Raw genomic sequence first — 16,338 nt, 5'->3', positions numbered from 1 at the left:
AGGGAGATAATACGCAATAAAGCCGCTGAATATCAATGCAAGATGTTGGGTTGAAGTGCACTGAAAATACACGTCACTGACTAAATGGCTTTAGAAACATTTTCAAAGATGATTACACTTCGCCAGGAGTATTTCTTTTTTGTTCCCCTTGCCTGCACCCTTAAATCTGCTCATCAAACAGCCTAATCCTTCTGCCATTGGAATTAAAGCTTTCCGACACGCCTAATTTGGTTATGCGCCTTCTCGGAGATGGAAATGTTCACACACTTAGGTCTTGTTTGTATGCGCAATGTTGCGTTAAGCCACTCTTTGGAATGAACACCAAAGGACTTTGTGTCGAAGGTGCTTATTGGAGATTTTTCTAACTAATGAAAGAAATCCTGCAGTCTCTGAACTGATTGAAAAGCTCAAAAATGATCTTATGACATGTATCACATTTACAAATGGGATCACGTTTACAAGACTGTTCCATTCAAGGGAATCCTTGCAAAGGCAAAATAAGGAAGTTATGATTATAATGAAGGTACACTTGAGTCTCTTTTCCAACACAATTGAAGTTTTCTAAAACTAAGAGTCCATGACATCCTCACAACCTACAGCACCATGACAACCTTACATAATTTTCTCAGGGGTAAAACCTCCCTGAAAGGGTTGGGGTTAGAAGGCTAAAAACATGATTCGTATCCCAACTAAGTGAGCAGAAAGATACCAATGTAGCCCAGTACAAAGACAAATGTCAATAAAGTCACAAAATTTTACATTATTCAAATCGCTGAAGTTATGGGACAATTCTGAGGAAATACAACCTTTTACCCCAATATAAAAGATCCTGGTTAGCCCTCATCATAACTGAAGTGTCATGGGTGGGGTTACTGAAAGCAGGAAGGCAAGCCAGGAGGGCAGGAGTCTCAAAATCATATTTAATCAAAACAAACAAAGTAACACTTAAATAAACCTTCAACTGGAAACAAAACACGACTGGTGATATAACTGACATGACACAGACATGCTCAAACAATGGAACGACCACAGCTCAAAGAAACTCGGGAGCTGAATACACAGTGACAAGACACGAGTGGTTATTCAAATAAGAAACAAATATCAGTGATGTGTCTTTTAATTTCAAATTTGATTCCTCATGTGTTCATAATATTACAGTTGTTCCTTTTTCATAAAACCTAAGTTTGTTTTCACACGAAAACAAAAGGAAAACATGCACAATTGCAGTTAATTTTCAAAGTTTGTGACTTTGTCCGAGTTCTTAACTTTGGCCGACTGTGAATTTGAGGAATTTGCTCAATAAGAATTTGATTGATTCTGTAAAACCGATAGCTGATTAATTGTGTGCTTTAATGAGGCTGAAACGGATCCAATACTTAGCCGTAACTTGTGACATCCGGTATTGGGAAGTGGAGCTACATCCAATATGGGCAGTGTTAGGCTGGAATGGAAATACTATAGGAGATTGGCACGGTGAAAGACTGGTTAGTGCGTCTGCCTCACAGTTCAAATCCCGGACCCACCTGTGTGGAGTTTGCATGTTCTCCCCATCTTCTTCTTCTTTTCCTTTCGGCTTGTCCCGTTAGGGGTCGCCACAGCGTGTCATCTTTTGCCATCTTAGCCTATCTCCTGCATCTTCCTCTCTAACCCCAACTGCCCTCATGTCTTCCCTCACCACATCCATAAACCTTCTCTTTGGTCTTCCTCTCGCTCTTTTGCCTGGGAGCTCCATCCTCAGCATCCTTCTACCAATATACTCACTCTCTCGCCTCTGAACATGTCCAAACCATCGAAGTCTGCTCTCTCGAATCTTGTCTCCAAAACATCCAGCTTTGGCTGTCCCTCTAATGAGCTCATTTCTAATCCTATCCAACCTGGTCAATCTCAGCGAGAACCTCAACATCTTCATTTTTGCCACCTCCAGTTCAGCTTCCTGTTGTTTCTTCAGTGCCACCGTCTCTAATCCGTTCATCATGGCCGGCCTCACCACTGTTTTGTAAACTTTGCCCTTCATCCTAGCAGACACTCTTCTGTCACATAACACACCAGACACCTTTCGCCAGCTGTTCCAACCTCCTTGGACCCGTTTCTTCACTTCCTGACCACACTCTCCATTGCTCTGTATTGTTGACCCCAAGTATTTGAAGTCGTCCACCCTCGCTATCTCTTCTCCCTGTAGCCTCACTCTTCCCCCTCTACTTTTCTCATTCACGCACATATATTCTGTTTTACTTCGGCTAATCTTCATTCCTCTCCTTTCCAGTGCATGTCTCCATCTTTCCAATTGTTCCTCTGCATGCTCCCTGCTTTCACTGCATATGACAATATCATCTGCGAACATCATGGTCCAAGGGGATTCCAGTCTAACCTCATCTGTCAGCCTATCCATTACCACTGCAAACAGGAAGGGGCTCAGAGCTGATCCCTGATGCAGTCCCACCTCCACCTTATATTCCTCTGTCACACCTAAGGCACACCTCACCATTGTTCTGCTGCCATCATACATGTCCTGTACTATTTTAACATACTTCTCTGCCACACCAGACTTACGCATGCAGTACCACAGTTCCACTCTTGGTACTCTGTCATAGGCTTTCTCTAGATCCACAAAGACACAATGTAGCTCCTTCTGACCTTCTCTGTACTTTTCCACGAGCATCCTCAAGGCAAATAATGCATCTGTGGTACTCTTTCTAGGCATGAAACCATACTGTTGCTCGCAGATACTTACTTCTGTCCTGAGTCTAGCCTCCACTACTCTTTCCCATAACTTCATTGTGTGGCTCATCAACTTTATTCCTCTATAGTTCCCACAGCTCTGAACATCCCCTTTGTTCTTAAAAATGGGAACTAGAACACTTTTCCTCCATTCTTCAGGCATCTTTTCGTCCGCTAGCATTCTGTTGAATAAGTTGGTCAAAAACTCCACAGCCATCTCTCCAAATTGCTTCCATACCTCTACCGGTATGTCATCAGGACCAACTGCCTTTCCATTTTTCATCCTTTGTAGTGCATTTCTGACTTCCCCCTTAGTAATCATTTCCACTTCCTGGTCCTTCACTCTTGCCTCTTCAACTCTTCCTTCTCTCTCATTTTCTTCATTCATCAACTTCTCAAAGTATTCTTTCCATCTATTTAGTACACTCCCGGCACCAGTCAACACATTTCCATCTCTATCCTTAATCACCCTGACCTGCTGCACATCCTTCCCATCTCTATCCCTCTGTCTGGCCAACCTGTAGAGATCCTTTTCTCCTTCTTTCGTGTCCAACCTGGTGTACATGTCTTCATATGCCTCTTGTTTAGCCTTTGCCACCTCTACCTTAGCCCTACGTCGCATCACGATGTACTCCTTTCGCCTCTCCTCAGTCCTCTCAGTATCCCACTTCTTCTTCGCTAATCTCTTTCCTTGTATGACTCCCTGTATTTTGGGGTTCCACCACCAAGTCTCCTTCTCCCCTTTCCTACCAGAAGACACACCAAGTACTCTCCTGCCTGTCTCTCTGATCACCTTGGCTGTCGTCGTCCAGTCTTCCGGGAGCTTCGGTTGTCCATCGAGAGCCTGTCTCACCTCTTTCCGTAAGGCGGCACAACATTCTTCCTTTCTCAGCTTCCACCACATGGTTCTCTGCTCTACCTTTGTCTTCTTAATCTTCCTACCCACCACCAGAATCATCCTACATACTACCATCCTATGCTGTCGAGCTACACTCTCCCCTACCACTACTTTACAGTCAGTAACCTCCTTCAGATTACATCGTCTGCACAAAATATAATCTACCTGCGTGGTTCTACCTCCGCTCTTGTAGGTCACTATATGTTCCCCCCTCTTCTGGAAATAAGTGTTCACTAGAGCTATCTCCATCCTTTTTGCAAAGTCCACCACCATCTGCCCTTCAAAGTTCCTTTCCTGGATGCCGTACTTACCCATCACTTCTTCATCGCTCCTGTTTCCTTTACCAATATGTCCATTACAATCTGCACCAATCACAACTCTCTCGCTGTCTGGGATGCTCAGAACTACTTCATCTAGTTCCTTCCAGAATTTCTCTTTCAACTCTAGGTCACATCCTACCTGTGGTGCATAGCCGCTAACCACATTATACATAACACCCTCAATTTCAAATTTTAGTCTCATCACTCGATCTGATACTCTTTTCACCTCCAAGACATTCTTAGCCAGCTCTTCCTTTAAAATAACCCCTACTCCATTTCTCTTCCCATCTACTCCGTGGTAGAATAATTTAAACCCTGCTCCCAAACTTCTAGCCTTACTACCTTTCCACCTGCTCTCTTGGATGGACAGAATATCAACCTTTCTCCCCATGCCTGCATGAATTTTGTCCGAGCACTCCGGTTTTCTCCCACATCACCAAAACATGCATTAATCGCAGACTCAAAATTGTCCTTAGGTGTGATTGTGAGTGTTTCTATGTGCCCTGCGATTGGCTGGCAACCGGTTCAGGGTGTACCACGCCTCCTGCCGAAAGATACCTGGGATAGGCTCCAGTACTCCCGCGACCCTCATGAGGATAATTGGCCCAGATAATGAATGGGTGGATGGAAATAGGAGTTCAAATCTTTCATCTTTCCAATAAAATGTATTTAAAATTTTACATTTTATTGCATTTCAAAATTTCAATTTCACATTTAGTATTATGATTCTCATATAATTGCCGTATTAGGGAGATCATTTTAATTAATGACCATCTCTAATGCTGTGCTCTATCAGATGTTTTTTTTCCCTATACTTTCCAATTATTGCACAATTCCTGCATCATGATAGCACCACTACTTGACATTTATTGACTGCTAAGGGCATTTAAATCAGCACGAATAAACAACAACCCGGTGGCAGAAACACTGAAGTTTTTATTCAGAAAACAGAAACAGTTCACCTTCAGTTCAGAGGGAGCTAAAGTCCAATTTGTCAAAATGCCAGCCTCGGGCTGTCTGAGTGCAGAATAGATTACAAGCACTTCCAGTAAGAACTGTCTGCTATGAGCCCTGTGCTGTCATAAGCATCAGTCCACTCAAAAAGTTCCAGTGATGTCAGCATGCGGAAAAAAAAAAACTCTCCAAAAGTTAATCAACTAAACTGCCAAGAATTGGGTGGGGGCTCCAGAGATCCTCCATCCTGGCTTCGTTCATCTTGTCGGACTTCCTTTGCCGAGCCGGGTCAAACTGTATGCCGGCATGGAGACTCTGCGGTCCCAGTCTCATCTGTATCATATAATGTAGCAATCTAGAGTTGAAGAGACAACTTTGGGCATGTTTCTAAAGAAGTAATAGCAGTATTAGCAGTAACATGAGTAGAAGGAGTACGTTCATATTTGGGTTACGTTGCTACTGTTGGAAAGGAACCTCTTTACGCTATGCTTTGTACAAGAGCTCGACTTTCTTTCAAGATTAACCTTGTTTTTCTGTGTTTAAAAAAGTAATATAAACATATTACCTTGCAGTACGACTGAACAAGAAATTGGAGTCCAACAAAACGAATAAAGAAGAAGGTTGGACATGGTGAGCTCTACTTAAAGGGGACCAGAATGGTACTTGACTATCAGCAATGGTTGAATTTTTAATGAACAACAAGGATGTTGAGGACATGCAGTGACAGAAACAGGCACCAGTATCACTGTTGGGGCCCTCTCCTCTGCATGTAAATGATGAGACATTAACATGGGCACCAGAGGCCTTCAGTGCTTTCATTTGGAACAAGGGTGGGTTGAAATATGTGTCCTGTTCATGAGGAAAGACCCTCTCCGGAGTGTTTAGGGGGAGAGGTGTCAGATGTCGGAGAATGTCACGGTGTTGCTAACATTGCCGCAAGCCATTTCCAATAAAGGCATGGCGTTTGGTTATAGCAGAGATTATGATCTTTCATTTGACTGCAATAAATACATGAAGGTGCGCAAGATCGTTGCTAAAGATAAGATTTAAACTCATTTTATACATTCCCCTCATAACTGAATGGTTTCCAAATGATTTGTTTTGAATAAATGAGCCAGAATTACGGTAGGTGAACATGCAGCTAAAACCCTCCTTAACTTCCACTAACACCCAGACTAATCTTATCTTGTCATACGTATATTAGTCTGGTAGTCAACATGTATCACTTCAACCTATTTCTTGGGTACTCTGACTGTGACAATGAATTGATAAATATAATTGTTGGCAACTAACTTCATTATCGATTAGTTGTGATGCACCGTTGTTGCGGATTATTACTGATTATTTGGGATGCACAGCTCTCGTCTGCCTTTTTGAGTGTGCCTATTCCTGGTATGCGCTCGTCGGCGTCTTAGGGGTAGTGTGTTCCATGGAAGTTGATAACATGCCCGCATTAAGATAAGAAGGCCAGACGAACAAAGTTGCAATTGAACTTTATTGGTAACTCCTTTTTCAAAGAGTAAGAAGAATATTTTCCCATGACTACTGTTGTATTGTCTGATTGTACATAATCCTTTAGTGTTTGTTTATGAATATTTGCTATATGGAAGTAAGTTAAGTACTACAACTCCAATACAACCTTTTAACACTTTATTTTAATATTAAGATGGCAATTTTTTGAACAAGGGTATTTGGTCATTAAAAAATAAAGATATGTGTTTTATTTGAAGTATACAATCATGTAACTATATTTGTCCTATGTTTAGTTATCCTGTCACCTTCAACAAGTGGGTCAATAAACAGCTTAAGGCAACCAAAATTAGACACTTTTTGTGGAAATATTAGCTATCTCCCAAGTTCAGCATACATAAGGAGGGCAGAGGACATTGTGTGATGCACTCTGCAGTAAGAAGTTTTTTTTTTAATGTGTTAGGAATGTGCCAATGAAGATAAGTCTTATAGGTCTGGCATTACTTTGATTACTAAGCAGTTTAACTTGTTCAAAAATGTATAGTTAATAGAGATACATATCACAAAAATGCCCCAGTATAGCTAATGTACTGAGTCTAGTTTATTTTCTCCTGAAGCTACACTGTATTGTAAATTGTCAAAACAATAAATCAGAGGGAAAAGCCAAAATATGTGCTTGTTTACTAATAATTGTTTTATGTTATGCTGTGGGTGTCATGGTGACGCAACTGGTTGGGGGCATTGGCCTCATCGTACAAATCCCGGCCCCACCTGTGTGGCGTTGCATGTTCTCTCCATACCTGTGTGGGTTTTCTCCGGGCACTCCGGTTTCCTCCAACATCCCAAAAACATGCAACACTGATTGTAAACTCTAAATTGTTCTTAATCGTGATTGTGAGTGTTAATGGTTGTTTGGTTCTATGTGCTCTGCGACTGGGTGGCAAATAATTCAGGGTGTACTCCGCCTCCTGCCCAATGATAACTGGGATTGGCTCCAGCACTCCCGCGTCTCTTGTGAGGATAAGCGGCTCAGAAAATGGATGGATGTACTGATATTATTGTAAAGCAATTAAATTACTTTAACAAATACTGTTGACGACCTACTTCCTCTAACTTTCTTACTGTCCCAGGCTGGACTGTTTTTTTCTACAGTTTGGGTACTTTTGGCTTTTCCTGTTTTCTTTTCCACACTACGTTGCTTAAATGTGGCATGCTCCTCCTTCGGAGGCTTCTATATATTCTTCAGGTGCCTGATCAAAGTTATTGTGTTGTAGCATTTAGATGACGTTCCTTACAACGTACTTAATTTGTACATAGACTTCAAATACTGTAATTTATGTGTTCTTTGTCTGAGATACCACAAAATATTCCCACACCAATGACGTGTTTCTTCACCGACAAAATTGAAAAAAACTTTATTGACTGTAAGATAGTAACAGTACTTCACCACAAGACACGTGATGAGGCTAAAAATAAACTAGCTTTTGGAGTCATTGGTAAATGTAAGAGTAAATGAGCGTAAGAGTAAATGTCTTTTGCGGAGCCGGACGATCATGATCAGATCTGCAAATTATGACATCAGCCAATCACCATAAAATGCTAATTATTGGCTGATCCCGATCAAGTATATTAGTATACTGCTTTACTTCTAACGATGGACCATGTTTGCTGTAGAATGTAATCCCTGTTTTAATCTTAATCTTTGGAAATTGCTTACATTTTTTTAGACTCACTGACACTACTTTCAACAAAATGTGATTCGTTCATAAGGGCAATAAGAATACAAAAATGCTTGCAGAAACAAACATAAAAACAAGAATGTTAAGTTATCACAGAAATTGTGATTTTCTCTTGCCTGTACTATTTATTTATTTATTTATTTTTAATCAGAGTGCCATCAGGCTTCTCTTTTATGTAGAAAGACAACAAAAAAAGGTTTTTGGGCAGTACTCCCAGCCCTTCAGTAAATGTCCTAATGTGATTCGCAGATGCAATAACCAAGACATGTTGAAGGCAGTAGCATGTAATTACTGAACGTACCCGGTCTGAGAATCAATGGCAAGCAGGATTAAGGATCCAGTTTCAAATCAGCAGACGGCCAGAGTGCAACTGCTTGAATGACAACATCAGCCAATGAAAGCTCTAATCAACGTTATTCCAAATTTGTAGTCCATTTCTACATATTTATAGTTCATTAGCCATCTCTAATGTGATTGGCTAAGTAAAGTGATACATCTGAGTGGAAGACAACCTGAGTAGAGTGTATCATTTACTCCAAGGCAAGCAGTCAAAGCTTTTTCCCTGCAATGTTGTGTGTTAGCAGGCACAGCCATGTCATCTTATCTCATCCTCTAAGTGCATAAGGTAAATGATACACACTAGCCATCAAAACTCCACAGACGATGCAAAAGCTCTCTAAATATATGCAGTACGTTGGGGACCATTTGCGGTAAGATGGAAAGCTTTATTGCCTGACCCACAAATGGTTGTGTCCCATTTCCCATTAAGGAAAAAAAAATAACTTATCCTTCACATACGAATCTTAAAGAATTAACATATTAGAATACACTTCAAAGTTAGTATCAAAGCAGGGATAAAAAGATTGAAACAGAAAAAATGCAGTGTGCCAGTTCTGTATGAACAGCATGGACATGGAACGGGGGCAGGTGCGAAGTCAATTCATATTTTGCTGTCATATATGGAATCAAAGGCAAAATATAGTGGAAAGCCCCATTTCCGACTTTGTGTCTGTGCTACTTATACAGGATAGCGACAGGAAATATCTGAACCCTCCCCCCTTTTTTTGGCAGAATTTCTTGTGTAGAAATGAGAACGAATGACAGAATATTTATGTTGTTCTAAGAGAAAAGAGACTATAAAAATGTAGAAAGATTCCAGATTTTTCTCGTGTTGCTCTTTAGTGTGGGTGAGTCATGGGGGTGAAGTCTGCGGGCAATGTTCTGGCTTTGAACATGGTATCAGAGTTGAAAACAGGCAAAATGCCAAAATCTGAATTCTTTTTCTTGGCCAAGTACTGTAATTTCTCATTTATAATGTGCACCCATGTATAATAACCACCCCCAAAGTTGACCTAAAAAAGTCAGGGCCAAAAGTGCTTCAGTTTCTCTTGCACATGATTAAAACGGGTAAACTGATCTAATTTCCTACTATTTTTCTCGAAAATAATAAAATGTTTAATTTTAAAAATGTGCACCTGTATTCAAAGGACAAAGACTCAGTGGAGAAGAAATAAGAAATAAAGACAGAGCATTTATGTGATCTCTGTGTGAAAGACACTTCAAAAGACAATGCAATTTCTGTTATTATGCCAGCAAACAGAGCTATCGTTTTAGCTTCTCCGACGTCTTTGAGAAGTAAAGCAGTACATTGTCATATTTCCAGTATATCTCAACATCTTTTACTGAGTCCAGTCACATCACATCAACCTAAGCTCTTTGGACGTCAACAGTAGACAATGCAAGATGTGAGCACTGAGCTATCTGTGTTGTCTCTGAGTGTCGGGACAAAAGATGAGGCAGAAATGTTTCAGGCAATAAAAATAACAGCGCGGAAATGAGTAACAGGAATTCATCAATTTTAAAAGTAGAGGGCTTTATGGAGTATTGAGCTTATTATGTTGGAATTGGTGCTTAGAATTAGTGAATTATGAAGAATAAAGAAATGAAAAAGACCTCTATTATTCATGGAATGGGGCCAAAGAAAATCAACTGAATGGAAATGATAGAGAAGGTTTACAAAGGAAGGAAGTGACACTATGTTCCTTCTTATTTCAGTTTAAATAACTTCTTTTTTCTATTTTATACATTTCATGCAATCAAAAGAAATACATTTTCCAAATAAAGGCAAAATATGAAAATCAGGAAATGTGCCTAACAGGACTCACAAAAATAGAGAACGAACTGTCGTCATCAAATCTCCTGAGAATCCAGCTCATTGGGCATCTGACAAATTAAGTCATTGAGTCTGCTTTGCTTTTAGTACATTGTTTTAAAGACCACCACAGTAGAATCCCAGTAATAGAAAAAATAAAAAAAATGTTGATGACCAAGCTGTATATGGGTTTGGTTCCTAGCAGCTCAGTACAATCTGGTTACAACAATATTCATTTAGAATTCAACAATAACCACACATGTACACAGGAAAGTCAGCTCCATTTGGTCATTCTATAAAGTGACTTGGGTCAAAAAGCGACACACTCGCCTCACTCTGCACTTCGGCTCCATATACGTTTACATTTTTCCCACAGCTCAACACCTCACCCTTGTTCTTAGAAACGGGCACCGGCACACTTCCTTCTCCTCTTTGATGCTTCTGTAGATTCACAGGAATGTCATCTGGACCAACTGCGTTTTCATTTTTTATCGTCATTATTGCTTTTTTAACCTCCACCTTACTAATCATTGCCACTTCCTGGTCCACTACATGTACCTCTTCTACTCTTTCTTCTCTCCTTTTCTTCATTGATCAACCCCTCAAAGTACTCTTTCTAGCAATCCAGCACACTACTGGCACTAGTCAACATCTATTTCCATTCACCCTAACTTGCTGCACCTCATTCCCATCTCTAATGCTTTGTCTCACCAACCGGGATAGATCTTTTTCTCTCAGTTTAGTGTCCAACCTGCCACACATGTCATCCTATGTTTCTTGTTTGGCCTTTGCCACCTTTATATCACATCTCAATGCATTCCTTTCACCTTTTCTTGGCCCTCTCAATGTCCCACTTAGCTAACCTCTTTCCCTGTATGATTTCCTGTATGTTTAGAGGTTCTACCATCAAGTCTCCTTCTTTCCTTTGCTCCGAGAAGATACACCAACTACTCTCCCTCTCTTGCCTGTCTCTCTGATCACCTTGGCTTTACGGGTCGTATCTACTGGAATCTCCTCCAGTCCAATGAGAGCCTGGCTCACATCTTCCCAAAAAGTCACACAACACCTTTCCTTTCTCAGCTTCCACCACATGGTTCTCTATTTTGCCTTTGTTTTCTTTATATTCCTTCCCACCACCAGATTCATCTGACACACGTCCATCATATGCTGTCTAGCCACACTCTCTCCCCTACCACTACCTTATAGTCACTAACCTCCTTCAGATTACATCGTCTGCACAAGATATAATCCACCTGCGTACTTCTACCTCCACTCTCTTCGGACACCCCATTTTCTTGACTCTTCTGGGGAAAAAAAGTGTTCATTACAGCCATTTCCATCCTTCTTGCAAAGTATACCGCCATTTGTTCCCCCAAGTTCCTTTCCTGGATGCTATACTTACCCATTACTCCATCATCACTGTTTCCTTTACCAGTAGCTCCAATAAATCTGCACCAATCAGGACTCTCTCTCTCTCTCTCTGTCTTGATGCTTAAAACTACTTCGTCCAGCTCCTTCCATAGTTTCTCTTTCACCTGTAGGTCATAGCCTACCTGTGGGGCATAGCTGCTAAACAATTTACATATAGCACCTTCAATTTCAAGTTTCAGCCTCATCACTTGATCTGATACTCTTTTCACCTCCAAGACAGGCAAGGCCAGATTTGAACCCGGGTCCTCAGGACTGTGAGGCAGACATGCTAACCAGACAGTTACTGTGTTAACCAGTCGGTAACTGTGCCATCATGTGCTTATCAATTAACCAAAATTACAGCTAGAAGACATGTATACTCACATCACCAGCAGTCAGCAGGGCACTGTTCGCTTCTGACATGTTCATGTAGTTGTTGTTGTTCGGGAACTGAAAAGGGGGGGAAAAAACAGCAAAAACACAATCAACTTTCTGCTCAGCTCACAGTGGACAGCTGTCACTCAAATGCACTCCCTGCCCAGTGTTTACATGGGCTCTGACCCACTTTTTTTTTTTTTTTTTTCGGTGGTGGTGGGGGGCGCTCACACAAGGACGCTGCCACTTTGGCCCCCCGTTAATTGTCACTCAGAGAGGCCTGGGCCAATTCAAAGTGGGTAGTAATGAGACACCCCTCTGCCTATTCAGCGCTTTTGGGTTGACAATTAAGTCCGTTTGCATGACAAAGACAAGTATCAAGATGCACTAGCGGCTTATTAACTTGACACAACCTGTGGATGATACCACAGGAGGTTGAGTGTTTTGTACATAAGGTGGGTGGGAGGGGGACTGTGACACTGGGTAATCAGAGTGAGCAAATGTGAGTGTTGGCAGTCATAGCTGTTGGTATTAGAGCAGCCTTTTCCAAACTCCCACAAGCCACACACCCCTTTTAGCATTTGGTGCACCCCCCCACCCGTCTCTCTTGCACACTCAAAAAAAGGAAAAATCTTTTATAGTATACTTTTTAAGCCACACACCCCCTTCGACATCTTGCCAGAGATGGTTCACTCCCACCCCCCTCCTGCATATATCCCCTTAATAAAGTCGGAATAGCTTTTACTGCAAACTTTTTAAGACAGGCACACCCTTAAACATCCCAGCGGAGTTGACTCAGTCCTGTATTCCCTAAACACCCTCAAAAATGTCAGAAAAGCTTTAACTGCACACGATTTAAATCACCCCTCCTTACACATCCCAAAGGAATTGGCATACCCCTACCCATTGCATTGACTCTCCCCAAAATCCTCATAGGTTTTATTGCAAAGTTATATTATGTAACCTTTTCTACATCCTGACAGTGAGTGGATACCTCTCTCCACACCCTCATAAGAGTCAGAAAAGCATTGAAGGAAAGTTTCTAAGCCACACATATGTTGCAACATCCGACAGTGTTGGTGCATCCCTGTCAACTCCACACACATCTGAACCACTCAACTCCCTAGCTACGCACCCACAAAACAACTTAAATCGCACCCTTTGTAAAATGTAAAAAAAAAATCATCTTGTTCAGTCATGTGCCTCCTACAAGATGACGGCAGATTTGGTATTGGTTGGTAAAGGTGAAATTATTCTTACTGAACATCTAGTTACTTTTAGGGTACAACCATTACACCATAGTTTGGGAATTCCTGTATTAAAATAATGATGGTGGTCAGTGCCACGTGCATGTTTAAGCTACTAAAACCATACACTGTGCAAAGAAATACTATGTTTTCACAACCTCTGAACCACCCCATTCCTGACCTGTGCACTGCTTTCTGGAAAAGTGGCAGCAACTTCCTTTCTTTGGGGATGCAAGCGTGGTGAAAGGTCGGAACAATAGGACATAGAATGAAGAATTATGAGCCAGCAGCTGTGTCTGGCAGCACAATGCACTCTGTGTGGACTGGGCCCAACCCACACAAGACAAAATTTGGGTTGGGGGTTGTGTAAGAATCGCGGGTCCTTCGTTAAACTTTTTATTTTCCATCAGTATTTTGTGTGTGTATGTCTTAAAGCATCACCAAGAACTCCAGTTGATGAGAAGAAGATGAAGAAGAAAAAAAACAATGTCTTATCTTTGCAGGGGCGAAACAATAGCAGAAACAAATTAAGATCCAAGCCAATGCATTAAGTGTATTCATATATTTTCCACCCTTTTGTCCCCCTTTTCCATATCTCCTTTTATTCTGAGTGGTTAGTATGCGAATATAATTACCGACTGGACTTGGGCTAATCAACTAGGAATGCTATCCATTAATTAGTCTGTGCCCTGGAGGGAGAGCGAGAGGGAGGGTAGGATTGGGTGGGGGAGGTAGATTAACAGTGTTCTGCAACAATGAGAACCGGTTGTCAAAGGAGCTGGTTTGCATCTTCTGGTGCCATCACACCTGAAGATGTCCTGCTCAACCCAGGTTACGAGACAAACCAGAGGTGTCAGTTACATTTCTTCACTGATTCGACCTCACTTACCAAACTGGTAATTAATCCAAAAACTGAATTTATCTTGGAAAGTGTTATTCTGTCACATCAATTCCAAATTGGAGTCTCAGAGATGCGAGAGAAACATTTATATGATTATGGCAGCTGGAAAAGGATGACGGGAGAGAAGTAGCATCACTTTCACACAGCTTTTATAAAGCCTTGTATAATAACTGATGCAAAAAAAAGTATAAGCCCTTTTCATCCTGCCTTACTTTTCCCCCCTGCCTTTTAAAGTGTGCTGCTTAAAATAGTATTTAATAGGTTTTTCCATAGTGATAGAATTCAGCTGGTGATGTTTCTTAAACAAAGTGTGTCATATTTAAATATATTGTGTGTAATTTTTTTGTTGTTAGTTTAATTTTACAGAAAACTGGGGTTTCAATAAACATCTTAAAGAATGCTCAGAGAGCAGAATACACACTACAACACATAATACACTCCTGCTATGGTACTGCAAAGCAACAGAGCTGCATTCTAGGTGCTTTTACAATGTAGGAACTTGCATACCTCCGACGTTAAGCCTTTTGAGCACTGGCCTTGTTGGGCCACCATGAGCCAAATTATGGTGGCCCTGTCAGAGCCTTTATAAGCCCCGTTTATTCATGATATAATCTGAGTTTTTGTGACTTTTTCATATTGGGCGTCATTATAATGTATTATTTAAGACCCTTTACGAAATTATTAGTACAACTGGATTAATGGTGACAACTCTGTACTTGCCTCATTAAACTCAAGGCATTACAAATTCACAAATTAATCATAATGCTTTGGAGAACAAATTAATTACAAAATTACTAAAATATTGACTTACCCCTAACATTCCAACGAAATACATTCATCACTAAAAATGTATTCATGATTAAGCCATGACTGTATTGTTGTTGTCTATAATTGTAATGTAAAAAAAAATGTCATTCTGTCATTTAGCCAATAGAAATAATTTTGGTAATACTAATTGACATAAAAAAAAGGAAAAGTTTCCTCTGATTTAATGTCAGTGTCAGGGGAAAAAAAAGCATGTTTTGTCATGTGACATTATCTACTGTTCCTGCTATATCTGCTTTGGTGCGGCGTGATGCATTCATGAGCTACTCGTTCAATGTAGGCTAAAAAATGAACAGAAGAAGAAAGTTGAAATGTAACGTTAATAAACTTGCTTTTCACAGATTAGTAAGTACTGTTATATGAACTTGTTCGTATGTGTTACTGCAGCATTTGTGTGTGGATATTCATTATTTGACTGTAAATAACTGACTTAAATCACGCCATGATCAAATGCTTATATTAGCTAGCCCATCAATAGGCTGTTTTATCGACTGATCACATTAAACTGGCCATTTTTAAAAAGAGGTGTGCTTTTTATTTAACTATAAAATGATTAACTTTTTTGTGTGCTTCTTTTTACAGTAAACTCCAACTGGGGTTTCAGTAAACAGCTCAAAGCACACTCAGGCGGTGCAGAATAACGTTTTACAGACGCAAAGTATGAGCTGCTGTATGAGGCTAGCGGGATTAGATTTGGCTATCGTCTTGAGGATAACTAGAATTCGTGCCCATTTATCCAGTCAGGCGGTGCTGGTCGCGGTTTCTCCTTGCTTCATCACGTCGAGAGGAGTGGGTGTTAAAATGGAGCTGGCATTTTTTTTTTTTTTTTTTTTTACTTTTGAGGCTTGTATCAGAAGGCTCTTTCACGATGCCTTTAAACTCTAGCATGCATCCACCTGTGTGCAATGTTGCTATTTTGTATGAAATAACACAGAACGGCGGGGACAAAGTCGATCCGGAAATTTAGTATCAGTAGACTCAAAAGCCCTGTTTAAAGATTGTGTTACATTTTTAAACCATGTTCTTTTGCTTAAACAGCACTGACCCAGGAAGTGACCCAACATCAATCCTGACAAAGATAGTATTAAAGTTGGAATTCTGCAATCCCGGGGTGAAAGGGGTGTAGTCGGCATAATTGTTTGATTGCGGGAAACTGTTATTGTGTGAAAGTTCACAATTGCAGCCATATCCTGCCTTCACTGGGTTGTGTGTGAATGGTGAAGGCTGGATAAAATTATCTTTTGTTGTGGTGTAAAACGAGCTGAAAGAGGAACAGAATGACACAGGTCCCAGATACGTCGTTGCTGGTTGCATGCACATTTTGTAGTG

General features: G+C 40.7%; 1 protein-coding gene across 2 annotated transcripts in view; it reads right to left on the bottom strand.

Annotated features, from left to right (window-relative positions):
• The window catches only part of tox3 (TOX high mobility group box family member 3), a 77,529-nt gene that overhangs the window by 16,421 nt on the left and 44,770 nt on the right, over positions 1 to 16,338 (bottom strand). For both annotated transcript variants that reach the window (XM_061814940.1, XM_061814939.1), the window contains exon 2: positions 12,046 to 12,111. In XM_061814940.1, coding sequence (XP_061670924.1) covers positions 12,046 to 12,090 — 45 coding nt within the window. In that variant the 5' untranslated portion in view covers positions 12,091 to 12,111. The remainder of the gene's footprint in view (positions 1 to 12,045; positions 12,112 to 16,338) is intronic.

Source organism: Syngnathoides biaculeatus, chromosome 3, assembly GCF_019802595.1.
Source record: "Syngnathoides biaculeatus isolate LvHL_M chromosome 3, ASM1980259v1, whole genome shotgun sequence".
Lineage (NCBI taxonomy): Eukaryota > Metazoa > Chordata > Actinopteri > Syngnathiformes > Syngnathidae > Syngnathoides > Syngnathoides biaculeatus.
This window is presented reverse-complemented; position numbering and strand designations above follow the sequence as displayed.